This window comes from Drosophila erecta, unplaced genomic scaffold (genome assembly GCF_003286155.1).
Source record: "Drosophila erecta strain 14021-0224.00,06,07 unplaced genomic scaffold, DereRS2 tig00000021-arrow-pilon, whole genome shotgun sequence".
In the NCBI taxonomy this organism is placed as follows: domain Eukaryota; kingdom Metazoa; phylum Arthropoda; class Insecta; order Diptera; family Drosophilidae; genus Drosophila; species Drosophila erecta.
The window spans coordinates 1,385,870-1,413,748 of NW_020825198.1; the positions used below are offsets into that span (position 1 = coordinate 1,385,870).

Genomic DNA, 27,879 nt, shown 5'->3' on the forward strand with positions numbered 1-27,879 from the left:
ATGGCAGGTAGCGCGGGCATCTTAACTCCCTGATGTATCTCACTTTTCGACTCTTCCAATCACAGGCGAGCGAGTGAGGGAGACGGGAAACCAGAACTCAGAATACAGAATCCAGAATCTAGAACCCAGAAGAGAAACGGGTTTTGTAACCTGACCCAAAAAGCCCTGGTCATCCGCAGATGCTGCCTCTTTCTGACCCGAGCGCTGCATGGGCATCAGAGTGTGGCAACTGGACCCAACTGGCAATCGCCATTGCTGTAGCTCCGATCGGAGAGGCCACACCCACTGCTATTGCTTTTTTCGGTCATTTGGACATGCAGTTTGCGGGTGCAACATATTTTGATTTAATTAAAAACCATGCTAAATGAAAGGAAACCGGAAAATTAAAGGAAAAAGGGGCGGACGGTGTGGGAACTTCAGGAGGCACTTGCAACTTTGTGTTTTCAGAATTCGAAGGAAGTCAGAAATGGAAGTTACAGGATATTGAACTGAGGGATATCCTGTAGAACAGAAAAAATAAATAAACATGAAAAGTAGAGCACATACATATATAGATAAATAAAATGTTACTATATGAAATTATTCCGCAAAAATATCAGTTCATTGTAGTTCAGCCGCTTGCAGCAGCCCAAGTTACCCCAACCGAAAAGGGGGCTCAGAGGGTAGCAGAAGCCCATGAAAAGGGATAAAGTTAATCTGCCGAAATTGCAGAGTGGGTGGAGGAGCAAACAGCCGGAGGAGGGGGGATCCAGAGATGTCCGAAGCTTGTGGTTGCGGCTGGGAGTGGGCGATGGATATGGATATGTGTGTGGATATGTGTAGGGATCTGTGTATGGTTATATGCATGGATATATGTCCGTATGTGGAGGGTGCCAAATATTTAATTCGAATGTAAATTTTGCATATGCCAGGACTGTCAAATGCTCGACTGCACTTGAAGCTGCTGCAGAAACCTATCTCCTGACCACCCGCCCCCTGTTTCTGCCCAGCCGGCCAATTTCCCGACTCGTTTCGGCCAAGTCAATACTCGGTTGACGTCACAATTCTCCGGCTTTAGCCATGGCACGATTTGTGCCCACACTGACATTCTCCTAATCCCAAAAACACACTGCTGTCTGCATTTCTCATTTTCCTCGCTCCAAGTAAAAAGCTAAGCACTTTCCACTGATATCTTCATAAAAGAGATGTTTTTAGTTTCATTTAAGCAAAGATACAGCAATTTAGTGGAATTCCTGCACTCATCGTAATGCATTAATATTAGGAAGAGTCAGAATGTTGCTTCATTTAATTTATATTATTAAACATATCTGGGATTATTTTCGTAGGCCACTTTCTTTATTTTTCGGTTGCCATATGCAGAGCATTTCCACTTTTCCCTCTGCGAGTGAAAAGTCAAGGAATCCAGCGGCACCTTGACTGCCTTTTCCCCCGTTTTCGTTTTCATTTTCATTTGGTTTTGGGCCGCGTTCGGAGGTCTGTGCTCCGGCCGGGCTTAAATTCCCATTTGGCCAGGACCAGAAAGCAAAGGATCCAAGTATTTTCGTACAATTAGGCAGCGGGGATGGAATGGGGCCGGGGTAATTCCAACGCAAATATGAACTCCACATTTGACTGCCGAAAACTTGGACAAAACTTTCGGCCAAGCCACTCACGAGGAGTGGAGGGGGTTTGAGTTCGGGTCTAGTTATTTTGTTTCATTTCGGGTAAATTGCATTTTATTTTGGCCTGCAAAAGCGGCGGGGTGGCGGCTGGGGGGTGTTTCTAAAACGTTTCTTGCCTGCAGTTTGAATCTTATGCAAATATTTTTGGGCTAAGCTTTTCAAAATGGCATTGGCCGGGCCAGGAGACCATTGTGTGCGGGGCAAAAGGACGAGCGATGCTTGCCAACTGGGCCATGTGTGGGAGCGAGACGGCGCACGGGGAGCACAGGACGCAGGACGAGGCCATGTGGTGGCCCAAAGGAGCTACCGACTGCGGAGTGGAGGCGAACGTTTTATGGCTGAAATATAAACTCTAATGGATTTCATTTGAATGGTTTACATTGAATTAATGGACAAGGCGCAGTTGCTCTGCCAAAGTTTTCCCACAGAACGCAGATCCTGCGATGCGAGAAAGAGTTTGGGATGCAAAGCCTGAGTTTCAGCAGCTGATGGATGGATGGATTTCCAGCGGGAAGGCCAAAAACTTGAGGCGGCGGAAAAATGTGCAGAGTGCGTAATTGTTTGTTTTGAATGCGTCGTTGGTAGGGAAAATCGAAATGTTTACTTAGGCGCGCAAATTAATCGGGCCGATAAACCATTAGGAACCGGTAGTACTTTTCCACGTCGCTGCGGCCACTTTGTTTTCTCATTTTATTGAATGGATATTTAACTCATTGATGAATTTCGATAGGTAGGCGAGTGTTTTCGCACCTTCTTCGCACCTTGTAAAGTTCAAAAGTGGTTCGTGTTCAAAACAGCGCTTTTCAAAAAACCGTTCTCAGAGTTGTTTGAAATGTGTGCGTTATTTGTCGCAAAACCACAGTGTAAATAAGTAAATGTGATGCACAAATATCCGACTCTATTTCACCAGCGATCATGAATGATCGTGTTTCGCTGCCCGAGTCATTCATCTCTTCATTCACTCCCCCCTCCACTACCACTTCCCCCTCCACTTATACTTCCACTACCTCCAACCAGTTTCCACCTTATAAAAACGAAGCCAACACTTGTCTTCACACATGTTGTGTATAGGCGCTCTCTTATACTCACACTACTACGCAACGTGTTCGAACAGCTGTTGCAACAACTGAGAGGCGGACAGGCGCAACATGTTCGTTCGTATAAGAGCGCGTTTGTGCTTGTTTTTCTATGCTTGCGCTGTTGTTTTTGTTTCGCTTCCTCGTCGAACGTTCTTGTTTTGTTTGCCTTGGTTTGCCTTGCTTTTCCATCGCTTTTATGGGAGCAACTTTGTTGTGCCCACTGTGCAGATGCATCGGTTGCGTTGTATCTGAAAGATACTTAGATACTCCATTCCCGAGATACTCGTATCGGATACTTGCATTGGCATTGTTGTTGTTTCGCTTCTTCCTCTTCATCTTCCTCTTGTTTGTTATTATGCGGCAGGCGTTGCATTCCTTAAACATTCGTACTTCTTGGCTTGTGCCCTCTTCCTTTCGGATTTCTCAATAAAATTACTCCCGGCCACTTTCCGTTTCCCGTTTGCCTGACTCTACTCTACTCCCCCCCACTCTTCGTCGAACTTTTGAATTTATATGCGCAGAGTGTGTTAAAAAAGGGGTTTTCGGGGGGAGGGGGATACCACTTGGTGCACTGTCTAGAGTTGTCTTACAGAATGAATCGCACAATGACACTGGTAATATTCGCAGCTGCAGCAGATTATGCCCTCTGTCTCACTCCCTCGCAGTATCTGTCTCGCTTTGCCTTTAAAAAAAATTGATCATAAACATCTTCTAAGATATTAATACTATGTAACTTATTCGCGTTGGCATAGCAGAATATTTTTGCTTTTTGGGTGCCGCAATGAACACAAAGTATCATTTGCAGAAAGTATTTCATAAACTGGTGCTTTTTGTTTGAGTATATTTATAGAAGTATTGATCATAGTGGAAGTGCTTGAATACTATTTTCGTTTCGCTGATGACGATTTTCTCAAACAATTGCTTGGTTTAAGAGGCTGAACTTTGGAAGTGCTTGAATGCTTTACCTCTATGCTACTGTACCTCGATTCTCGTCCTTTTTTTTTTACAGTTTTTAATGTCCATGTCGCCCTCCCTGTCGCTCCGCCACCTGCCCTCTCTTTCCTGCCGTCTGCGACGGAAGCGCAGACACAGGAGCAGAGGGGTAGGGGGCGGTAGGGGGATCGAGGGGGGCGGTGCATGTCATAATAATTATTTTATGTTAAAAGAAGCGGAGGCCGCGGCGGGCGGGGAGGCAAGCAATGCGAAAAAAGGAAATTTGAGCAGCGGCATGTGGCAGCGGCAGGTGAGGCCGAAAAACTAGTTGGCCGAAATCCTTGATTTCCGCGCTCTCTTCCTGCCACAGGATATCTGAGCAGCTAGCCATCTCTTTCCGTGGCACGAGCAGCAAACAAAATAAACAACACGCACGAGAAGAAGCCGAATGAGAAGAAGAAGAAGCGACAGTGGCGTTTGCAGGATTTTATGAAGGGGTTCCTATCCATTTAATTTGTACACATTATCTTTGGTATGTGTTTGTATTTGAAAACCGCGTCATCCACTCATTTGAGTTTGATTTAAGCCGTTAAGTTTGGGTTTACCCCAAAAACCCCCCGAAATTTAACCGCCTACGTCACTGCAAGTCACTGTTATTTGTGTTGTTTTTGTTGTTGCGAACATCTGTTCGATTCGCCCCGTCCCGCTCACTCCGCTGCAGTAATCACATTTTATTGGATTTTATTTTGCGTGCCGTAAATCGCCTAATCGTCTTTGTTGTTTTTTTCGTTGTTGTACTTTTCGGCTTATCTGTGTTTTGCATAAATCGCTTTTCGGCTTTGCTTTTCGCTGGCTGTTTGAATTTGTTTGATTTTTGTTGTAGAGCCGCTTTTGTTGTTTTTGTGATTTTTTGTTGTTTTTTTGTGATTTTTTATTTTTGCTTTGCGCAATATTTTCACCTTGTTTTTGTGTGTATTATTTTTGGCTTTTATGATTTTTTCTTTGTTTTCGTTTCATTTTCTTAATTTTTTTTTCTTGCGGCTCCGAGGGACGGCAATTAAACACGTTGAAGAAAATATACAAAATAAATGGCCTAGCGAAAATGAGCGAGGGGAAAATATACAAAACACGAAACAATAACAGCTTAAAAAACTGTCTCTTTTTTAGGCGATGCAATTTTTATGGGCAAATGTTTATCCTGTGTTTTCTTTTTTACGATCGGCCGAAATTAAATTGGATTGCAAGTGTTTTCTCTGGTTGCGCTGGGAAAACATTTGCCGCACTAGATATTAATTAAACGATTTTCTTGTTGCTCTTAGTACTCATGTACTTATGGCTGCCTTTTAAACTAAAGCACTTGGTGCCTCTTTAAGTTATGACACCAAAAGGAATACGCTACCTTTTTCACAGTAATTAGCCAGCAATTGAGAAGAAACTCTTCGCAAACGGCACCCTCATATTTCCAGTTTTCCTCCAGGAACCCTTAAGATTCTTAGACCCTGATCAACTGCCAACTAATTCATCTGGAAGTCAGTTTGAATCCAATCTGCGCGAATCGAGTTGGGATTCGCAAGGCGAGCGAGTGAGATAGCACCTATGTGGGAGTGAGAGGGGCTAGGGCGGTACAAAGGGTCGAACACCGCCCTCATCAGCTGTCAGCGGCAGCAGAATGAGGCCCATTTGATGAAGATGTTTCAGCAATTGTTAAGTGTATCTGGGCCCTTTCGAGGTTTGCTGTTTGCTGTTCGCTATTTGCTGTTTGAGCAGCGAGGAGATGGAGAAGGCCACAACACATCAAAATTGTACTCGATATGTTAACAAGTCGAGATACAAAAGAGATGACTAGTCCCAGGAGATGCCAGAGATAGCCCACATAAATAAGTATCTCGTGGCTGGTAGCTCGCATCTCGTATCTCGCATCTCGGGTCTTGTATCTTGTACATATCTCGCATCTGATGGATGCACCTTTTGACACCCAATAAACAAGGCGCAAACAGCAGCTGAGACAGAAGTGATTTGATTTATTTTCAGGGGCAAGCAAGCAACTTTGAATGTCGCCTTTTTACCAAAGGGAAAGTGGTGGCAAAGCTATTTTATTTTTGTCAGATATGTATCGTAGATGGTTTTGGATACCTCAGTTAATGCTTAAGCCCAAGCTTTGTTTTGGGTGATGCAATAATTGAGTTAATTAGCCAAAAAGGGAAACCCCTGGCTAACAAATGGGTTAAAAGGGAATGGTGGCTGTTGAGAGGGGTTTTGGGCGTGCTAACTTAATAAGTGACTTGTTAATTATCCGTCGGCGGCTGCATCTGCAACTGTCTCCCTCCCTGTCTCTCCTCCTTTCTCTGTCGCACCTGCAGCTGTCGGGTAAGGGCCAGCTGGCTCCTGGCTATCGCTCTCCCTTTCGCTCGCACGCGTCCTCTCACTTCCTCACGTGACTCCTTTAGCAGTACCGTTCACCGGATGGCGGCCAAAAGCGAAAAGCCACGACAAAGGAAAACTTGGCAACACGCTCGAACTTCGAACATGTTTGCTGCACCTGGCTTTATTGTTCAAAGGGTGGCTGAAAAGGGGAGTCGGCTTGCAGGGGGGTTTCTTACCTTGGCCAGCAAGAGCCGGCTTTTCGAAAGGGGTGCAAAATGGAAAAAAAAAGAAAAAAACACACACACAACTAACAGAGCGGACTGTACACGTGTAACCCCTCCGGTAAGGAGCCTCTACCCCTTTCGGTTTTGGCCAGGCCCGGCACTTTGCGAATCTATAAAAGTATCGGGCCGCATAAAAAACGAGCTCAGTTGTGAACGGTACTTTGTAACGGCAACCGGCGGCAGCACGCGCGACTAACGGTTCGCTGGAAAAGTGTAGGAAAAGCCCTGAGGAAAAACTGGGCAGGAGAGTCAGCCATTTACTGCTCGGATCCACAGCCGCAGTAACTTGTCGCTCATCCTCGACAGGAATAAAACAGAAGCCGCACCATCCACATCCAGTTCACATAATCCTGCCCCCGGATGGTCTGAAAAGAGTCAACCATTTCGTCACCCCCTCCGTTGGTAAGTGGTAACACCCCCGCCTCGGATGCTCCAGTCTCCATGCCCATCTATGCCATATCTCACACTCACGAAGATCCCGACAAAACCCCAAAAAAAATAAATCCATCGGCTTAAAACTTGGCAAAACTCAGCTCCAAACTCAACCAAGCTGAGCTGAACGTATTTGACTAGAGCGAGCACTGCAAGAAATAACAGAGATACTTTGCATTATGTGGCTAAAAATTATCGGATTAAACTGGATAATAATAGTTGTTTATAATAACCCTGCTTTGCCTTCTTAAACCGTCTTGAAGCCGAAACCAGCTGTTTAACAAGCCAGCCAACTTTAGTCTGAGTGCATGCAAATCTGCATCTGTCAGTGCGGCAGCAGCTTCAGCATCAGTATCTGTGTCCGCTTTGTATCTTTTGGGTTGTAAAAACATCTGTGCTTGTCGTTCGGCATCCGTATTTGCCGTTTGCTGCCGTTTGCAACGAGCCAACTGCATGCCACCCACTCCACGCACCAACCAGTCACACATTGCGTATACGCAACGTGGACGGTTTGTGGAGCAGAGCGCGGGTTTAACTAAAAACCGTTTGCGCCCGAGCTGTCAGCAAATGGCAAGCACTTTCCGTTGAAATCTCCCCCGCGTTACCCGCTTTCTATGTGGGCTGCCCTGCTCCATTTTCGATATCTTTTGTGGGATCTCGGACAAGTGCTACTTCTGGCCAACTTCTTGGCCAGCTACTGGTTGGCTGTTCGATTTCCATTGTCTTTTTTTCGAATGGAAACGCAATTGCGTGTAGGCAGGAGTGGAGGAGTCCAACGATCGATGGAGAGGGTCTAAGAGGTGTACGGAGCTCCACATTCCGTGTGGGCGGGCCTCGAGCTCCCAGTTTGGCCATCCATCTTGCCACCAAACCAGCCAAGTTGGTGTGTCTCCAGGGCGAGAAGCTTCCACATTTGGCTCACTTTTGTTTACACTTTGATTTATTTACGCAGTCTCCAAAAGTATTTCATTCAATCGCATCGATGCGAATTTGATTCACTTTCCAAGTCTTTGTTTTTCCCATTGTTCGCCTGGGAAACTTTTGCTAAACGAGGGACAAGTGCCGAAGACTCGATATCAAAACGAAAATCAAAATCAAAAACCGATTCGGATACACAAATCATGGACGCAATGACAGGGGAGGTGGGGTTGCCTTGGGCTTTTGTCACTGGTGAAGTTTTTTGTTTATTGTTGAGTGCATGAAAATACGAAAAAATTAATGCGTTGGCTATTCTTGAAAAAATCATACGCAATGCATTTTAATTTTTCTTGTCTCTTGTTCGTTTTTTGTTTGTAAATATATAGTTTTTAAATGTGTCAAGTTTGCTTTTATACAGATCGGCGTGAGCGGCAGCTCCAAAAACAAAAACAATATAGCGAAACAAACAAAAAAGGGAAAAAAGACCCAAAGACCTGATTTCAGGGTGGCTTAGTTTTGTTTACCCAATTCCGGGCCACTTTTCTTTTACCATCGTGTGCAGAAGTGGAAAAGTTATGAAGTGATATGGATACAAGTTTCGTAAGTCATATTTGGATCACAGGAATGCGCAAAGTTAAGCTGAGAATTAAAATTACTATCCAACTCGTAAAACTTTAATTACCATTTACCACTTCCTCTGAACTGAATTTGGCCAAAACTTCTGACTGCCATTAAATACAGCAACTGATTTGTGTGCTCTCCCCCATTTCTCAGGGCGACTTCAACGCAGAAGTCAACAGTTTACAGTGTTTAATCATTCTTAAGCTGTCGTCAGCTCCCCACCACCCCTTTCCCCCCGCCCTTTCGGGCCACCTTTGACCTTCATTAGTGTCAGACCCTCTCGCATTCGCATTAATCTAGGCAGACGTTTCAAGTTGAGCTGTTGCAAAGACAATGGCTCAAGCCGTTTTGTAGTTTGTCTTGTCGGCCAAGGTGCACACGCACACTCCAGATACAGATACAGATATAGAGAGAGATACAGCTACACACTCAGCTGATGGTATCTTTGAGATACTCGCACAAACGCATACAAAACAGAGCTAATAAATCAGTGCACTTTATGCCTGAGAAGCGAGATATTACGTATGTTCGAAAAGTATTGTGCAACGAGATTTCCCAACCAAAACAAAATCAAATAGTTTAATCTTTGAAACTAATCATAAATTTAGTTTTTCGGGATTCGTTTGCAAGTAAGAGCAAATATATAACACTAGTTAACGCTGAATTGTATAAATTCCACAAGAAATTGTCGGATTATGCAACCATTCGAAGTTGCACCCCCGCCCACCGCCCATCGCCCAGCCACGCCCCCCTTTCTGAGGCGCCCCAAAGTCTCAGGGCGACACAAACAAAGAACTCGAGTGGCGTGCGTGTGTGTGCGAGTGTGCGTGGGTGTGTGTTGCACAACACCGACACGAAACGAAAAGTCCGAAAAACCAACACAACACAGTCGGCTGAAGGAAAAACCTTCGCGGCGGAAAAACAAAAAAATAAGCAGAGCAGCGATGTGAAAAGTTGAATGCCTAACAAGTTGAAACACGCTAAAAATGCGAAAAAAGATCCACACAAGAAAATAAATAAAGAAAAACAAAAGCTCAAAGATGGAGCACACAATAGCAATAACAATAACAACAACAATGACTCGGAAAATGTGGAAATGTCTTGGGAACCTTGCAAAATGGTTGAAGCTGGCGCTGCTGCAGTTTTCTGAATTAGATAAAAGTTTAGGAAATGTTTATGCCAGAAGTAAGGTGCAGATGAATAGCAAAGCAACTCCTTTTACCAAATACCCTCGATGGAGCCAAAGGGTCCAAAAGTCTGGTGGAGTCCTCTTGGCTGCTCGGAAAAGTCTGCCAGTGCAGCTCCGTAATTAATTGATGGGAAAACTCGAATGCCGCTCATTAAATAGACACTCGGTAGGTGTAAGCTGTTGCAAAAAGAGAAAAGTTTGCATATGCTAGATATCTACGTAAGATTTAACTCACAAATTGTTTTAAATATTGTGTTATATTGTTTGTGGTGTCATTTGCAGGGTACTTTACTTGCAGTGCCAGCCACTTCCTTCAGATTTATTTCTATATTTTTAACCTCAGGTGGGGAGTGATGTGTAGGAAAAGGGTTGAGGTGTAGGATAAGCTGGCAAATGGCAGGCGGAAATGCACCGAAAATAAATGTGGGTAAAAATGCCCAGGAGAAGTGGAGTGCTGTGTGTCGGGAACTTCAGTTGCCATTGCAACTGCAGTTGAAGCAATGTTGTCTTCACCCAAATATTTCACACCAAACGCAGAAGGGGTTTCTTCGGTTGCAAGAACAGGGGCGTAGCTGCAGGGGATTCGGCCGGAAAAGTGCCTAGCCAGCGCAATGTGCAAATGCGAAATGCAAATACGATTGCGACGGCAACGGCGACTGCGGAATATGAATCACTAGAATCGGCGGCAGCAAAGTTAACAAGATAGAATGCTATAGTCGAGTTTCCCGACTTTCAGATACCAATACTTAGCTAGTAAAGGAGAAATTTCACAGTTTTTCGGAATATCGGTAAAAAGTGCGTACAAACATTCAAAAAAAATTTTTAAACGCGTGGTCGTCACAGTTTTGGGCGGATTGTGGGTGGTAGAGTGGGCGTAGTAAAACGATTTTTAGCAAATCGATAGAAATTAACAAGACATAAAAAGAACAAGACTTAAAAAAAATATCCCAACAAATATCACAAAAATGTCACTTAAAAAATCCGATTAAGATAAGTTGAGTTATGGACTTTTAAACTTCCGTCTTTGGACATTTTTGATTTTCTACAATATCATCACATCAGAAAAATTACAAAAAATTTAAAAAAAAAAATTTCCAAATTTAAATGCAGATTTATAGAGAATTGCTCCAGAAACATTTAGAGGTATGCCACTTCAAAATCCGATTAATATAAGTTGAGTTATGGACTTCAGAACTTCAGTTTTTGGACATTTTTGAATTTCACCAATATCATAACATCAGAAAAAGTACAACAAAATTAAAAAAAAATAAAATTCCAAATTTGAATGCAGATTTATAGAGAATTGCTCCAGAAACATTTAGAGGCATGCCACTTCAAAATCCGATTAGGATAAGTTGAGTTAGGGAGTTTAGAACTTCAGTCTTGGGACATTTTTGAGTTTCTACAACATCATAACATCAAAAAAATGACAAAAAAATTGAAAAAAAATAAATTTCTAAATTTGAATGCAGATTTTTAGAGAATTGCTCCAGAAACATTTAGAGGTATACCACTTCAAAATCCGATTAAGATAAGTTGAGTTATGGACTCTAGAACTTCAGTCTTTGGGCATTCTTGCATTTCTACAATATCATAACATCAGAAAAATTACAAAAAAAATCATTAAAAAAAAATTTCCAAATTTGAATGCAGATTTTTAGAGAATTGCTCCAGAAACATTTAGAGGTATGCCACTTCAAAATCCGATTAATATAAGTTGAGTTATGGACTTCAGAACTTCAGTTTTTGGACATTTTTGAATTTCACCAATATCATAACATCAGAAAAAGTACAAAAAAATTAAAAAAAAATAAAATTCCAAATTTGAATGCAGATTTATAGAGAATTGCTCCAGAAACATTTAGAGGCATGCCACTTCAAAATCCGATTAGGATAAGTTGAGTTAGGGAGTTTAGAACTTCAGTCTTGGGACATTTTTGAGTTTCTACAACATCATAACATCAAAAAAATGACAAAAAAATTGAAAAAAAAAAAATTTATAAATTTGAATGCAGATTTTTAGAGAATTGCTCCAGAAACATTTAGAGGTATACCACTTCAAAATCCGATTAAGATAAGTTGAGTTATGGACTCTAGAACTTCAGTCTTTGGGCATTCTTGCATTTCTACAATATCATAACATCAGAAAAAGTACAAAAAAATTAAAAAAAATAAAATTCCAAATTTGAATGCAGATTTATAGAGAATTGCTCCGGAAACATTTAGAGGTATGCCACTTCAAAATCCTATTAATATAAGTTGAGTTATGAACTTCAGAACTTCAGTTTTTGGACATTTTTGAATTTCACCAATATCATAACATCAGAAAAAGTACAAAAAAATTAAAAAAAAATAAAATTCCAAATTTGAATGCAGATTTGTAGAGAATTGCTCCAGAAACATTTAGAGGCATGCCACTTCAAAATCCGATTAATATAAGTTGAGTTATGGACTTCAGAACTTCAGTTTTTGGACATTTTTGAATTTCACCAATATCATAACATCAGAAAAAGTACAAAAAAATTGAAAAAAAATAAAATTCCAAATTTGAATGCAGATTTTTAGAGAATTGCTCCAGAAACATTTATAGGTATGCCACTTCAAAATCCGATTAAGATAAGTTGAGTTATGGACTTTAGAACTTCAGTCCTTAGACATTTTTGATTTTCTACAATATCATAACATCAGAAAAAGTACAAAAAAATTGAAAAAAAATAAAATTCCAAATTTGAATGCAGATTTTTAGAGAATTGCTCCAGAAACATTTAGAGGTATGCCACTTCAAAATCCGATTAATATAAGTTGAGTTATGGACTTCAGAACTTCAGTTTTTGGACATTTTTGAATTTCACCAATATCAAACATCAGAAAAAGTACAAAAAAATTAAAAAAAAATAAAATTCCAAATTTGAATGCAGATTTGTAGAGAATTGCTCCAGAAACATTTAGAGGCATGCCACTTCAAAATCCGATTAATATAAGTTGAGTTATGGACTTCAGAACTTCAGTTTTTGGACATTTTTGAATTTCACCAATATCATAACATCAGAAAAAGTACAAAAAAATTAAAAAAAAATAAAATTCCAAATTTGAATGCAGATTTGTAGAGAATTGCTCCAGAAACATTTAGAGGCATGCCACTTCAAAATCCGATTAATATAAGTTGAGTTATGGACTTCAGAACTTCAGTTTTTGGACATTTTTGAATTTCACCAATATCATAACATCAGAAAAAGTACAAAAAAATTGAAAAAAAATAAAATTCCAAATTTGAATGCAGATTTTTAGAGAATTGCTCCAGAAACATTTATAGGTATGCCACTTCAAAATCCGATTAAGATAAGTTGAGTTATGGACTTTAGAACTTCAGTCCTTAGACATTTTTGATTTTCTACAATATCATAACATCAGAAAAAGTACAAAAAAATTGAAAAAAAATAAAATTCCAAATTTGAATGCAGATTTTTAGAGAATTGCTCCAGAAACATTTAGAAGTATGCCACTTCAAAATCCGATTAATATAAGTTGAGTTATGGACTTCAGAACTTCAGTTTTTGGACATTTTTGAATTTCACCAATATCAAACATCAGAAAAAGTACAAAAAAATTTAAAAAAAATAAAATTCCAAATTTGAATGCAGATTTATAGAGAATTGCTCCAGAAACATTTAGAGGTATGCCACTTCAAAATCCGATTAATATAAGTTGAGTTATGGACTTCAGAACTTCAGTTTTTGGACATTTTTGAATTTCACCAATATCATCACATCAGAAAAAGTACAAAAAAATTAAAAAAAAAAAAAAATTCCAAATTTGAATGCAGATTTGTAGAGAATTGCTCCAGAAACATTTAGAGGCATGCCACTTCAAAATCCGATTAGGATAAGTTGCGTTAGGGAGTTTAGAACTTCAGTCTTGGGACATTTTTGAGTTTCTACAACATCATAACATCAAAAAAATGACAAAAAAATTAAAAAAAAATAAAATTCCAAATTTGAATGCAGATTTTTAGAGAATTGCTCCAGAAACATTTAGAGGTATGCCACTTCAAAATCCGATTAAGATAAGTTGAGTTATGGACTTTAGAACTTCAGTCCTTAGACATTTTTGATTTTCTACAATATCATAACATCAGAAAAAGTACAAAAAAATTAAAAAAAAATAAAATTCCAAATTTGAATGCAGATTTTTAGAGAATTGCTCCAGAAACATTTAGAGGTATGCCACTTCAAAATCCGATTAAGATAAGTTGAGTTATGGACTTCAGAACTTCAGTTTTTGGACATTTTTGATTTTCTACAACATCATAGTATCAGAAAAAACAAGATAGAATGCTGTAGTCGAGTTACTCAGCTAGTGAGAGTGCAAACGAGAAATTTCAACGTTTTCTGGAATATCGGTAGAAATTGCTTAAAAAAATCAATAAAAATTTAAAGTTTTCAAACTTGTGTCTGCCTGTTACATACTTTTCAACGAATGTAGTATACCCTTTTACACTACGAGTAACGGGTATAAAAAGTGCAGCCACCAAGGGAACTCCGCACACTCATCGCTTATCGGCGATTTCCCCCCTTTCACCTGTAATGACCCCTCATCAATGTGGTTCGCCAGAAGTGAAAATTTCGTGCGCGCGTCTAAAACAAAAGAAAAAGAGCTGAAAAAGAAGAAGAAAGAAGAGCAGCCGAAGATAAGACAACAAAGATTCGCGGACTGGCGATAAACGAATTGCAAACAATTGCGAATACCGCAGTGCAGGCCACAAACAAACATGCTAGGAATGCATCCCACAGATACAGATACAGTGGCTGCACCCAAATTAGAAATTTATTTGGAAATCAAGAACAACGATTCTGATAAATTGGTATAGAAGAGATATGGCGTCTAAATTCCACAATGTGTAGTTTTTATAAATATAATGTAAGCTAACATTTACTGGCAAATGAAGTTTTAGCATATGAACTATCGAAGTGGGAACTTAGCGAATGAGCACTGTGGGCCTGCATCTGACGTGTGAATCGACACTAAACCGTCTCAACAAATGCTGCTAATAGTGCAGCCGAAAAAGAGATTGAATATTTACAAATCTGGCGAAAAGTGAAACGGAACCCCGCCAGGGTCACATGCTCTTAGAGAACCGAACCGATCCAAACCGACCCAATCCCAACTGCGTTGAGGTGAGTTCTGGTGAGTCAGGCCCACGCAATGCGAACACCTGAAATCCGCATCGGTAGGAAAATATGTGAGGGACTCGAAGGTGGCTATGAGTTCGGGGTCCAAAACGAGTTTCATATGGAACGTGGGTCAAAGTCTTTGACGTCAGCAATTGAAGTTGGTCGACAACTATCAAAGCCGAGCCATTGACACAATTTGTATAACCGGGCGCTATGACGAAGGTGTCACGGATAAGTGGTATTTCCTATCTCATGTGACTAATATTTGCCAGCGGAAGATTGTTCAACAATGTAACTAATCAAATCTGAGCTGGTTGAAAATTGCATACATAACATACCTAAATTGCATAATTCAAAAAACCCACATTAAATGGGCATTTAGTTTCAAAGGAAGAGCCCCGTAGTATGACAAAAACGAAATCGGTATGATGTTTGATTTGTAGACCATATTTTTTGTCAATATTTTTCTGTTAAATGGAACAGCAACTATGCTAAAACTGAAACCATTTGATCCAATGCATCGCACAGTTGTCATGTAGTATTTATGATAGAATTAAGCAAAAATCACGGAGAAACCGAAGGCAAATCGTTTACAAAGAGTTATCGCTTCTATTTGGGTTATTATTTTGCACTGACACAATGTGAAAAACCCGAAACGTTATGCAAAAAAATAAAACAGCAAAGCTGAAAAACCAAAAGCGAGAAAAAAACGAAAATGCTCGACAAATAGCACAAGTAGAAAAAAGCATAGAAAACGCATGTATGTGAAATCAAATATTCTGGCAATTAAACAGCAGAAATTGTTTGTTGGCTTTTTTCCTTTGGTTTAATTTTAATGGTTGCAACCGCAACACGAATTATGCAGATTTACAAATGCCGACAAAAAGGCGAGAAAGTATTTATAATTAAAGCGGTTCTCTTCGAGGGATATGTACTGACCACCCATAGGCAGTTGCGCCCGATGATCAGCGCTGCATCCGATAGTTAGATAGATGCAATCGCAGATGTACATAGGTACACACGTATCTGGCGGATACCGGACCAATCTGCATCTGCAAATGACCACAAAGTGAGAGCGTTGCACAGTTAACTCAATTAACTTATAAAATGTAAACTATGCGAGCCAACAGCTACACCATATAGCATACATATGGTGGCTCCAACTCCCAGACGAGCTCCAACCGGAGCCCCAACAACAAGCTCACTGAGCTAAACGGCAACGGTGATTAACTTTTGTCCATCTACGTAAGCGATGGTCGCGTGACTCACGAGCCGCGATATGTTGCGAATATCAGCAGGAAATGCGAAGCATATTTCTCTGAAGTTTTGAAAGCTTTTCTTACAAAATTCGAATTGTATACTGAACCTAATTTTGCTACTATAAACTTTATTGTTCGTGGAAATAGTTACTCATAGTTGAGCTCCTCCAGATGTAAGGGTTTAAAGTACTTGACTGACTGCTGATGCACCTGCTCCTCTCTAGCGCATTTCACAGTTTCCAGCCTCGGCCCATGCCCACGGTTTTCCATATGTAGATGCGTGCGAAGAGATACGTGGATGTACGAGTATCTACAAGCTACAAGTTACGCTTTGCAGACTCGCGTACTCACCTGAGCGCGAATAATTACCACGCCAAGAAAGGGGAGCGAAAGGGGCGGGGCAGGTGGCAGGTGGCTGGGGGAAGAGCGGAGAGCGGAGAGAGGGGGCGGTACAGGTAGGCGCCGCTTGCGTCCAAAGAAGAGGCGGCAGGGGGGCGGAACGGGCCCACCGACTGGGGCAACAATGTTTGCCAGTTGCTCGGTGAATGTCGAGGAAGCGAATGTAGATCGGGGATATATCTACCCCGGGGGCGAAGGGAGAGGGGCGGGGCTGGTGGGCAGGTGGGTCATCGGCGGGTCGAGGGCAGCGCCGGCGGTGCTAATGTGGTTATGAACGCCAGTTGGCAGGTCAGCTCGGCAGCTCGGTGGAGCTGCAAAGTTCCGTCTTGGAGTCGCAGTCGTTGCTAATCGAAATGTGATAATCGGGGCGGGGCAGAGACCAGTTCATTGAGCTCCAAAAGGGCGGCCAGGGGGAAATTCGGGGTGCGAACCACATTTGCACCGACTTTGCCCAGCTATTGAACCCATTAATGATGCCGCTTTTGCTTTATGCGCGCGATTTTCTCGGCTCGTGGAAAGTCGCACGAGAAATGGATCGCACATTAGCTTGGGAAAACTTGACCAGCGGTGAAATCAGGAGGGAAAACGAATGCAAATATTTATTGGAAAAGCCCTAAGCACGTTCTTTGGGAAATGGTTCTTAGAGCAGCATTTGCAGATCATACCTCCGTTTGATATAACACTTGCAATTTGTTTCCCATGCGAAAAGGGGTAAAATGCACTATTTACCCATGAAATGTACTCCTATGATGAGATCTTTAGCTTGTTTGTTTAAGTAAGAACTATTTAAGCACCAATTTGAGCTGTCTCGTTTTAGAACATTCCTCCTGACTTCTTGTGTTCCCCCAACTGGTTTCTTCCTTCCTTCCTTCCTTCCTATCTTCCTTCCTGGGCAATCTGTAGTTCTGGCCCGGTTTTATTTGTCTTTGGCTCCCAGAGAAAAACGCGAGAACAAAAGGCTTGTCAAGCCATTTCCATTGCCATTCCCATTTTCATTTCCATTACCGTGCGAATTTCGCCCGCTTTTCATTCGCTGTTTTCTTATTAACATTTTTCACTGCTCACCCACTCAGCGGATCCAGGGCGCATAATTGCCTTTTGATGTTGCTGCTCGCCCTTGGCAATGGTCATGTTGCACCCCTGCTCCTTGCTGACCACTTAAAGCCACATTAATTGTTATGATTTACAATGAGAAAAAATCATAAATTAATTATTCATGGGGCGGCAAGCAAGCGGTCGGATGAAATTCCTGTCCTGGGTCAATGTTCCAATGGCTGGGCAATTTCCGCGCAGTTTCCTTCCTGGCCAGTGGCCACCAAATCGATGGGGGAATCGGCATCGGAATCGCAGGCAGATCAGCTTCCAATTAGCTAACGGAACTACGTGCAAATCGTTGCATCTCGAAGCAGTCGAAGCAGCCGTCCGAGAGCGGCAAAAGATACTTTTGTATCTCGGCGGTAAAAGCGGGTTAATTGATGGCTTTTGCATTAAATTGCTTCACTCGACACAATCGTCAGAGCAGCTGGGTGAAGAGAAGGAGGGGCAATTGACCCGCTCGCCGCTACTTGTATCTTTGTGTCTTTAGCATGGAAGTTAATTATCACAATGTCTCGCCGAGTTCGTGCTGCAATTTCCATAGATATTTATTAGATCGGACTTGCGCGAAATTCTCATGTCATAAATCAAGCTCAGCCAGTGATCTCAGAGTGCCATCTGCTGGCCATACGTAAAAGTATCTTTAAATTTAGAGGCATTTTTGCTTATCTGCACCGCTCGAAAATGATGAGCATTACTTTATAAGAAATGTCAAATACCTATACTTGACTTTACGTGGCAACTGAAGAGACCGAAATATATCTAACATATATGTTTTGTATTAGATATGAAAATGGTATCTGCTAAATTTGTTCTGCCTGTAGGTGGGTGTTTAAATGGATTCTCCCGCGTCTAGACTTTGTCTCGTGGGGCCACGCACTTTAATCGCCTGCGTGCCTAATTTATTGATATGTCATCGTCTGCCCAGAAACCACATCCAGTGCCACATTAATCGCCTCTCCATTTGGATTCTCCTTGACAATCTTTACAGTGGCCTCAAGCCAAAGTGTTTGTCATTTCCTGGCATTCTGCAAATACTTGGCTCTACGTCTTTGGATTCCGGCAGTGTGTAGTTTTCATTTTCATTCTCATTTTCGTTTAGCTGCCATATTACGAAACTGGCCTCCCCTTTTTGGCCGAATGTGAATGTGAATGTTCAATTTCCAAACTGAATGAAACTTTAGCCACCCCGATTCGATCTGCTCTGCCGTTTGCGTGATTCATTTTTCACATTTTTGGTTGTGGCTGCTCCGTTTTGATTATATGTACGAGCATTATGCTCGTCTGGTGTCTTTCATACATTTCGCTTTTTGTTTTATTATTATACTTGTATTTTTCCTATATTTCCGTGTGAACTTCCGTTTTGACTGGACTCTGCTCCCTTCTGAAAAAGGCAAAAGTTTGGAACGTGTTTGAAATATTGATAGCAAAATGAGCAGGGACCACAAGGCAACCTACACAGCTACAAGCCAATGCAGAGAGAGAAATATTAGAAATAATAGTTGATTATTTCGATGGCTTATCTGTGTTAAGATTGGACTTTATGCGTAACTTCTTACAATTGCGACGTAGTTTTAACATTAACAACTCAAAAGGAGTATTCTACTCATTTCTTTCAGTGCACTCGCACCCACTTGGACCTTGCACCAGCGGTGGTTGCAGGCAACACCTACTGCAGTCCCAAAGTTGTCCAGAGTACCCAGTACCCCGCACCCCCCGATTCTGTCTGTCGTCGGTCTGCCTGTGGTTGCCGTTCGCCGTCTGCCTCGGTGGTGCTGTGGTGGGATTGTTGTTGCTTTCCTCTTTGCTGGTGGCGGTGGTGGTGGGGCGTGTGACCTCTCCCGCCCGCCCCTTCGGTGGCCCCTTTTACGGCTGCATTAGACAATAACTGGTAATAATCGTTGAACCGTAAAATAAACATGGATACCCGGTGCACTTGTTTGGGCAGCAGCAACAACAGTGCTCAGGTGGTTCAGGTGGTTCAGTCGGTGGTGTCTTTGTCGCTGCAGGTGATTAGGTCTGTGCCCCGTCCCCCCTCTACTTTCCACTGCCCATCGCCCGTTGTCGTCTGCCGGACGTTAACTGATTTGTGCATTGACGCGAAGTCGTAGAAATATACGAAAAGACATAAATACTTAAGCAGGGAGACACAGCGAGCCAAGAAGAGAAAAAGGGTAAAGTAGCTTGCGGTTTTCCGCAGATCACGAACCGGCAAAATAATAAGCATATACCAACGCTCTGCATTCCATTTCAATCCGATCCGATCCGGGCCAATACCTAATTTACATTCGTCATCGAGTTTGGATTTTCTGCCCAGCACTCTGTGATTCAGCGGCTATTTTTAAACTCCGATCAGAATAATCTCAAAATCAAACGAAACGAGCAAACAGCGATCTGCATGCTGCGCGACTGAAGTTGGCTTTTGGCGCGCCACGTTGTCATATCCCATATTGTCTAGTGGTTAGGATATCCGGCTCTCACCCGGAAGGCCCGGGTTCAATTCCCGGTATGGGAAATATGGAACAGTTTTCTTTTCAATACACGAATATTATAATGCTGTTGTTTTATATTGAATAATCCTCGAGGTCACCTTTCAGGACTGACAGCTTTTTTATTGATTTTAAGATGAAACAACTCAGGTTATTTAATATTAGGGGAACATTTTTATAAAGATCGGTACCCACTATTATTGTAGATCTCTTATCTAAAAATAAGTATTACCGAAAATCCTAATATCATTTATGATAATCAAACACAACTCCCATATTGTCTAGTGGTTAGGATATCCGGCTCTCACCCGGAAGGCCCGGGTTCAATTCCCGGTATGGGAAATATGGATGCTCATTTTTTTATCGCGTATATTTTTAAATTTATACACGCATTCTTAAATAAATCCAATAATGCAGTTTTTTTTATTTTGTGCTTTTAATATTAATGGATTTTGCAACTATCTAAAATGGAAATTAAGTTTTAAGATCTGTCATCTCTAAAAATAATATTACCACAATTCTAGGACATGTTTTCGATGTTGCATTCCAAGTCCCATATTGTCTAGTGGTTAGGATATCCGGCTCTCACCCGGAAGGCCCGGGTTCAATTCCCGGTATGGGAAATATGGCTGTCAAGTTTTTTTTTTATTTTGAAAACTTTCACGAGTAAGAAAAAGAAATAACTTGCATTTATTACCTCTTTGCTTGCATCAGTTATTATGACCCTGTTTGACGTTGAGACCACCAGCGAATTGGGCAGCTTCAAAATGTTGGTTCGGTCGTTGGTTGTTCTAAATCTCTGCAATCTCGACTCGCCATCGAGAGCAGTTTATGCTACATTCTTTTGTTGAATTTGAAGAACAACAACAGAAGCAGAGGCAAGCTCTTGGGGCTTAAGTTTTATGTTGAGCGTTTTATGGGCCAGTGGTGGGCGAAGGGGAGCGGCAAGGGGATCCGAGTAAGGGCAAGTGTTTCACACAGTAAACACAAGTTAATGAAATTAAAACGTAAGCAGCAGACACACAAAACGCAATAAACACAAAAGAAATTACAATTAAATTGAAAGCAAAGAGAAAGACCATTAATTGGCGTGCGAGGAAGTGAGATGGCTGTAGGACGAAATGAAACAGCGCTAGCCGGCTTCCCACACTCGCCTCTCTTCACTCCTTTGCCACTGCAACTTGACATGCAACCCGAATGGAAATGAACTTTGCAGCCTGCGTGGGTCGTGGTTGCTCGGTTCGAGAGACTTGAGAATTCCAAGACGCCGGCTATCGCGATGCTCCACTTGCCCCTTCGCGCAGCCCCCTCCTCTCCGGCCCCCTTTTCCCCAGCCCCGGCACTTGCCGCATTTTTCTTCTGTGATGGCGTGCGCGACTTTTAATCGCATTCGCTTCAATTGTCGGAATTTTATTGTGAAACCAACTAAGACTTTGGGCGTCAAAGCCTCAGTGGCAGCCCCCTTCACTAGCTAAACTATCCCCCATCCCTTTTGACTTTCCATGCACATCTTTCATAACGCTTCATTATCGTCTCATAGAAATAATGCGAAAAGAAACCTTTGAAGAAATTATAAAAGTGAAAACAATTCCCAGAGTTGGTGTACAGTGAAAGCTCTCGTGGGTGACCTTTTCAATTACATTGTTTTATTTGCTCTTAAAATCAAATTGTATGTCTTTAATCATAAGCCAATTTTCCATTTGGTGACCACGATCTACATTACAAGCACACTACCAAATGTTGGTATAATATAAGATTGGTAGTATGTTTGTAGTATGTTTAAAAAAGTCGAATTTGTTTATTTTATCTTCGGTCTGATAGCCCTACAAATAAGTTTAGGACGATTGTCTGAAAAGGTGTAGATCGATTTCTTCTGTGTAAGCTGCCACAACTTTAGATTGGATCCCACCATCACCCGACATAAGAGCCACCCACCTGGTAAACATTTTTCAATTATAGTTTTATAATAATTTTCTCGTCATTGTTGGTAGTTCATGTTGAGCGTCTTGTTGTTGCGCCTGCAGTCCATTTGTTGTTGCGTTTTGTTAACGTAACTTTCTTCGTTATTCTTTCACTTTTCGACCCGCCCACTGGCTCTCCATAACTTTTGCTCTCGACCCAAAGGCATTTAAGCCGCGTTGTAATTATGTATTTTTATTTTTTTGTACATTTCTCTCTCACTATTTCTTTTGGGTGGTGCATGCACCCTGCGGCTTTAGTAATTAAATTTGTTATTGTCTCCTCTCGCCCTTTCGCTCGCCAACTGCAAAACTAACTAACCATATTTACTCAGGAGCAATATCTTTGTAATTGCCATCCATTGTCCCAGTTCCTGAACTGCGAAATAATTTCGAATATGTTTCGAGCCAATTTAACCAGCTCGCTGAACCGCATAAATCAATAAAGGAAAATACGTAAAAAATAGGTGGGGATAGCCCCTACATATTTGATAAACTTAGAAAAGTACTCCGCATGCAAATAGTGCAAATACAAATAGTCAGCATTATGTAAATGAAATGTTTGCCCAATGCAAACACAAAATGCGGTCGCCTATAGAAATCTAGAACAGAAACTCAAGGAGCGGGTCACTGGAAAAATAGATTGAAAACACCAATTACCGCCCACTTTTGATCAAATAAAGGCGATATGTGCCAAATGGAAAGTCATTTCATTGAAAATGATTGTCAAACTAAATGTGTGAAAGTCGATAAGAACGACAGAAACTTGATGTGCAACCAGCACACAATATTGTACGGTGTCACAAGATTTCAATGATTTTTGCTTAATTCTTAAAGAATTCTTAAGAACTTATATTTTATACATTTCCAAAGTCCTGTGCTTCGCCGGTAATAAACATTTTAAATGTCCCACCCATTAATATTTTATTACTGTGTAACGAGTGCCAGAAGTCAGAGCATTGGTGGAGCAGCAAGGAGGTTGGCTTGCATAATCAACTTCAACCAACTAGCCGTTGAACTTCGATTTCTGCCTTTGCCAAATGAGCCGAGCAGGAAGGCAAACACAGGGCCCCACAAGGGTAAAAAGAGGGTAGAGGAAGGGCGTATGGGACCGGAGCAACGGCACAGAGGAAGTTGGATGTTTGTTTCAAGGATATTGTGCGTTTCAGTGTCCTGCACACGAACAAGTTGCGTGCCAAGGACAGCAGCAGAAAAAGCGGCAGACCAAGTTGAACAAACCAGCCAAAGCTGCCAGGGATCGAAGTCTAAGGACATTAAGGATACACCTGTCGATATTTTTACAGTTTTGGCATGCGCCTGCCTGCCTTCCTCGGTCCCCATTTTCGGATCCATTAACCGGTTTGCCAGTTGTGCGCCAGGATCATTAGGGGGACGGCCAAGAGCAACACTTCCGTCTGTGAAACAAGTTTTTGTTTTTTTTTTTGTTTTTTGGGAAACAGCAGAGGGCGCAGGACAGCACGACAGGACCTTCCACTATCCCAGTTGTTTTGGGCCAGAGGTAATCACCATTAAAACTCATTACCCATTACCAAGAGCAACTGCACCGCACCACAACACTACAGGACAACCAAACCGAACAGGACACGCCATGGGACCCCAGAACTGGAAGCCGTCCAAAATAAGCCAAAAACATAAACTAGCCAAAACCGAAACATGCACATAAACTAGTTAACCCTCGGGCGAAAGCTCACTGTTTCTTTCGATTTAGGCAGAGTACGGGTTAGTTGCTGTCTACTCGAAACAAGGCTCCCATTATATGGAATTAATCCTTGCCTTCGCATCCTTGGTCTTTGGCTTAGGCTATATCTTAAGAACTCACAATTGGAATTGAAATTATTGAAATGATTGTAAGGATTATTGATTGTGTCCACTAGAAAGAGAAGTATGTTTTGCCAGTTATGTTGCTGTAGTGAGTCGCCTTAGGCTAACAAAGTGGAGCAGCATGTTGGATGGATAGCAAACTCCATTAGTGCCAACCATACATTACTTTTTTATGCAACATTTAATTTCAAGATTTACGATCATAGATTTCACTGGCACTATATTCCTCCGATGCTCCCTGGCTTATTGCAAATGCCCTTCCAGCGTGTTCTTCGACTGCTTCCTCCGGCTAGGAATTCCGAGTTCCAAATTCCGAATTCCGTCTTAATCTCAAGTTTGAGCACTTTCGGGGTTGCATTTTGGCCTTCTTTTCTTTGGTGCTGCCGCAGCGGAAATAAATTTCTTGCGAGTGCAAAAAAAGAAATAAATTCGTGACTCTTTTATGGCCGTCTAGGGCCATTAAAAGCGGCAACAGAGAGGGGGTGATACAGCGGGGAGGGTAGGGGGCTGGCGGACTGGGGGACAGGAGCACGGGGGATATATAGACCTCAATGATGGCGCCTCTGGCAATGTCGAACATCGTCGTCTGCCAAATCGAGACGCGTCGCGGAGAAATTGCGCTGCAGTTGTCGTCAAAGCCGGAGACAGTCGCAGAAATAGAGAGACAACCTTGAGCTAATTTGGCCCACCGCGTAATCCCCTTCGGCACTGAGAGAAATCAGGGATGGGCGGGCATACAATTTAGGATCATCATTAATTTATATATAGTGTGTGTCAACATAAATTCCCCTTCTAATTCGTTTTCTGTTAAGATATAAAGTTTTAAACGAAATTGTATCCCAAGAGTGATTAGTTTTTTAAAGTGATTGAGTTTTCTTTTTCGTCCAGACAGCCGCCGCCGGGAGCAGACAGCATTCCGCTCATCTCACCATGACAGAAGCCGCCTCATCCTCAGATGCTCCCGCTAAGTGGGGCACCGTCACAAGGCAGACGCCCCAAAAATAGACCCCTCATCGGAACAGAGAAGCAGGAGGAGGAGGAGAAGGAGCAGGAGGAGGAGATGCCGCCCAGTACTGTTCTGCAAATGCCGCCGGCTCCGTCGTCGTCGAAATCCGGACTGGTGCTGGGCGTCTGCTGTGACCAGCTGATGGCGGTGCAGCCAGTGCATCGGGCATCCGGAGCAGCAGCATCCAAGAGCAGTTCCCCGGATTGGGGGAATCACAGGGCGAAACATCTTGAAGGGGCTGCCACGACTGTCAAGTGGGTTCCGCCCTTTTTCATTATCCTCGCCACGCTCCTCGAGGTGAGTAGCCCCACGTTGGGCGCCAAATGTGAGCGCTTTTTAATGCGATTACCGTCGAGGGTTGATTGAGGGTCATAACAGTCACATTTGGGGTGGCCTCGAGTTGGGGATGTCGATGGGCTGAAGTTGCCATGACATCGCATATAAAAGCACAACATTCAGGCCACATTCTAGTTTAATTGTTGGCTTATAGTCGTAGATGTTGCAGTGCAACCCTTGGGATAGCCAACATATTGAATTGGGCGCACATTTAACCCCTGATCTTTTGTGTCTGATGGTTGTGTCGGCAATTACATATCATAGCATTATACCCAATCTCTGAGTTAAACATTTTTATTACTATTTCAAGGCTTTAAAGCTTAGCCATTATGCAGCGAAAGAAAAATAAGTTTAAAATAGCTTGAAGCTTTAGAAATCGCAGAATGGTAACAAACATTTTAAGACTTTCAAATACACTCTTGAATGTAAACATTTTTATGGCATAGTTGTCAAACTGATAAGTTAGTACATTTCAAAAGTATTTTACTTACTTATTGCAGCTTTGGTTCACTTTTCATTACACTTAACCCCACACCAAAGACTTTGGAGCCGGAATGCCCAGCGACTTGCAGTCACGTATGAAACGCGTTTTGTATCTCAAATTAAACGAGATGCTCGGCGAAGAGGGTTGTTTGCTTGGCCATAACAAAGATGCTGTATCGTATGTCAGACCCCAACCTTCCGCAGGCCGAAGGGCCCCCAAGTATTCCTTCTATCTAACCCACACAACAGAGATCTCGTCTAGCAATTGACTTTTGAGGCAAACAAATTGCCGACAGGGCCACACACACCGAATACGACTTAGCTTCTCGCCACTCCCCACCACCTTCTATCCAATGCATTTGTAAATGGAAGTTGGCTTCCGGTTAAAGGATATACGAGTAGCAAGTAGGGGGGAAACGGGGAAAAGGGGCCTCTGGATGGCAGAAAGGAAGAAGGGATACAGAGTGCGTGCGAAAAATCCAACACGTCTACGATTTGTTTTCCGCGTCTGGCTTTTTGCACACCACACAGACTGGACGCCGCCAGGCCACAGAAAAACGGGCAATTGGGCAGGAATGAGAGGGAAAAATGGGGTTTCTGGAGGCGAAACGGGTGGAAGGGGAAAGCCAGGAGCTGGGGGGAATTGATGGCGACGTCTCGTCGCCGTCTGCTGGCAGTCTACGCCTTTGGGGGTTGTTCTGGCCACCCCACTACTTCTTCTTCTGGCCGAGCTGTCTCGGCTGTGCGGTCTGGATGATTTTAGTGCTGCCCTCCTAGTCTCGACTGGGAATGGGGCTTCCCCCAAAAAGCAGTGCTCAAGAAGTGGTTCCGAACTAGTTCGGTATAAAAGAAACATACAGGAAATGTTTTCGTGCTTCGATTGAAGTTTTCGCTGCGCTCTTTTATATAAATCTTTTATTTTATAATAAACCATGCTTTTCATTATAAACTCCGCAGATTCTCGTGTTTCTATGGGTCGGTGCTGATCCACCCGAGGACTCTCTTCTGGTGTATCGTCCTGACCAGCGCCTCCAGCTCTGGAGATTCCTCAGCTATGCCCTGCTCCACGCCAGTTGGCTGCATCTGGGCTACAACGTGCTCACCCAGCTGCTGTTTGGTGTGCCCTTGGAGCTGGTACATGGATCGCTGAGAACGGGCATTATTTATATGGCCGGCGTTTTGGCTGGCTCTTTGGGAACTTCGGTGGTGGACTCGGAGGTTTACCTGCTGGGAGCCAGTGGAGGAGTATATGCCTTGCTGGCCGCCCAGCTGGCGAGTCTTTTGCTCAACTTTGGTCATATGCGACATGGCGTTTTCCAGCTAATGGCTGTGATTCTGTTCGGTAAGTGCAGTGCTGCAATTCAGGTTAAGAATCATACATAAATTTCCTATCCGTTACAGTTTTCTGCGATTTGGGTTATGCCCTCTACTCCAGGGAACTGGCGCTGCACCATCTACAGGCACGACCGTCGGTCTCCTATATCGCCCACATGACCGGGGCTCTGGCCGGGATCAGTGTGGGTCTGCTGCTCCTCCGCCAGTTGGATGGTGGGCTGCGACCACGGCCACTCCGTTGGCTGGCCCTGGGCGTGTGGTGCGCATTCAGCGCCTTCGGAATCGCCTTCAATCTGGTCAACACGGTCACAGCTCAACTCCTGGCCGAGGAGGAGGGTCAGGTGATCAGGCAGCACCTGATAAACGACCTCGGAATGGGATGATCGCAGGCAGGAGCCAAAGACTGCAACCCGCTCACATAGACACCTGTGTCTCCTCTTATGCCTTAGTCTAGTCACTAGATCGTAAGACTTTTCCCAGGACAGTGTGCTCAAATAACATATCTACTATACATCTGTCGGTTATCCTGGCTCCCACTTCAAGAGGGGATCGCTCAAAATACTCGTAGCTCGTAAGTCCCAACATTTATCTTATGCCAATGCCAAAGGAGTGGAGAAGTTCCTTACGGGAACCGAGCCTGGCTCACATCAAAGACTTAGGATCGGTTTGGGTTGCTATCTGATTGATGGACTCCTCCATTGAGTTGCCTACTCAGGCTTAATGCCAAACCAGAGCTTAAAGACATAACATATATCCAAATTGAATTACTTGAAACCAGAACTCTAACTCAATAAAATACCAAACTAAAGATTATTAATGTGCGTTGTTTTATTTGAAGGTTTCGCTCCATTTGAGTTTCAATCTGAGGTAAACTGCGTCAAAATGCATGCTAATTCCCCAATCAGCTGAAACAGCTGCAATCGAAAAGCCAACATTTTGGCAGGCCGCGCCAGAAATTAATAACAAACAAAAACAGAAATTAGCCATCAGCTCTGGACGTTGTTCTATTTTGGCATTGCCTCATC

At 42.6% G+C, this 27,879-nt stretch overlaps 1 protein-coding gene and 3 non-coding genes across 4 annotated transcripts; all 4 read left to right on the plus strand.

Annotated features, from left to right (window-relative positions):
• Positions 1-6,437: 6,437 nt before the first annotated feature.
• Positions 6,438-27,667, plus strand: LOC6545695 (protein rhomboid). The gene is made up of 4 exons (XM_001971094.3): positions 6,438-6,723; positions 24,583-24,997; positions 26,477-26,861; positions 26,921-27,667. The coding sequence occupies exons 2-4, from the start codon at positions 24,650-24,652 to the stop codon at positions 27,235-27,237; spliced, it is 1,050 nt and encodes a 349-aa protein (XP_001971130.1). The 5' UTR covers positions 6,438-6,723; positions 24,583-24,649; the 3' UTR covers positions 27,238-27,667.
• Positions 19,849-19,920, plus strand: Trnae-cuc. Its single transcript has one exon. It is a non-coding gene; the product is annotated as a tRNA-Glu (tRNA).
• Positions 20,165-20,236, plus strand: Trnae-cuc. Its single transcript has one exon. It is a non-coding gene; the product is annotated as a tRNA-Glu (tRNA).
• On the plus strand, positions 20,446-20,517 carry Trnae-cuc. Its single transcript has one exon. It is a non-coding gene; the product is annotated as a tRNA-Glu (tRNA).
• Positions 27,668-27,879: the final 212 nt, after the last annotated feature.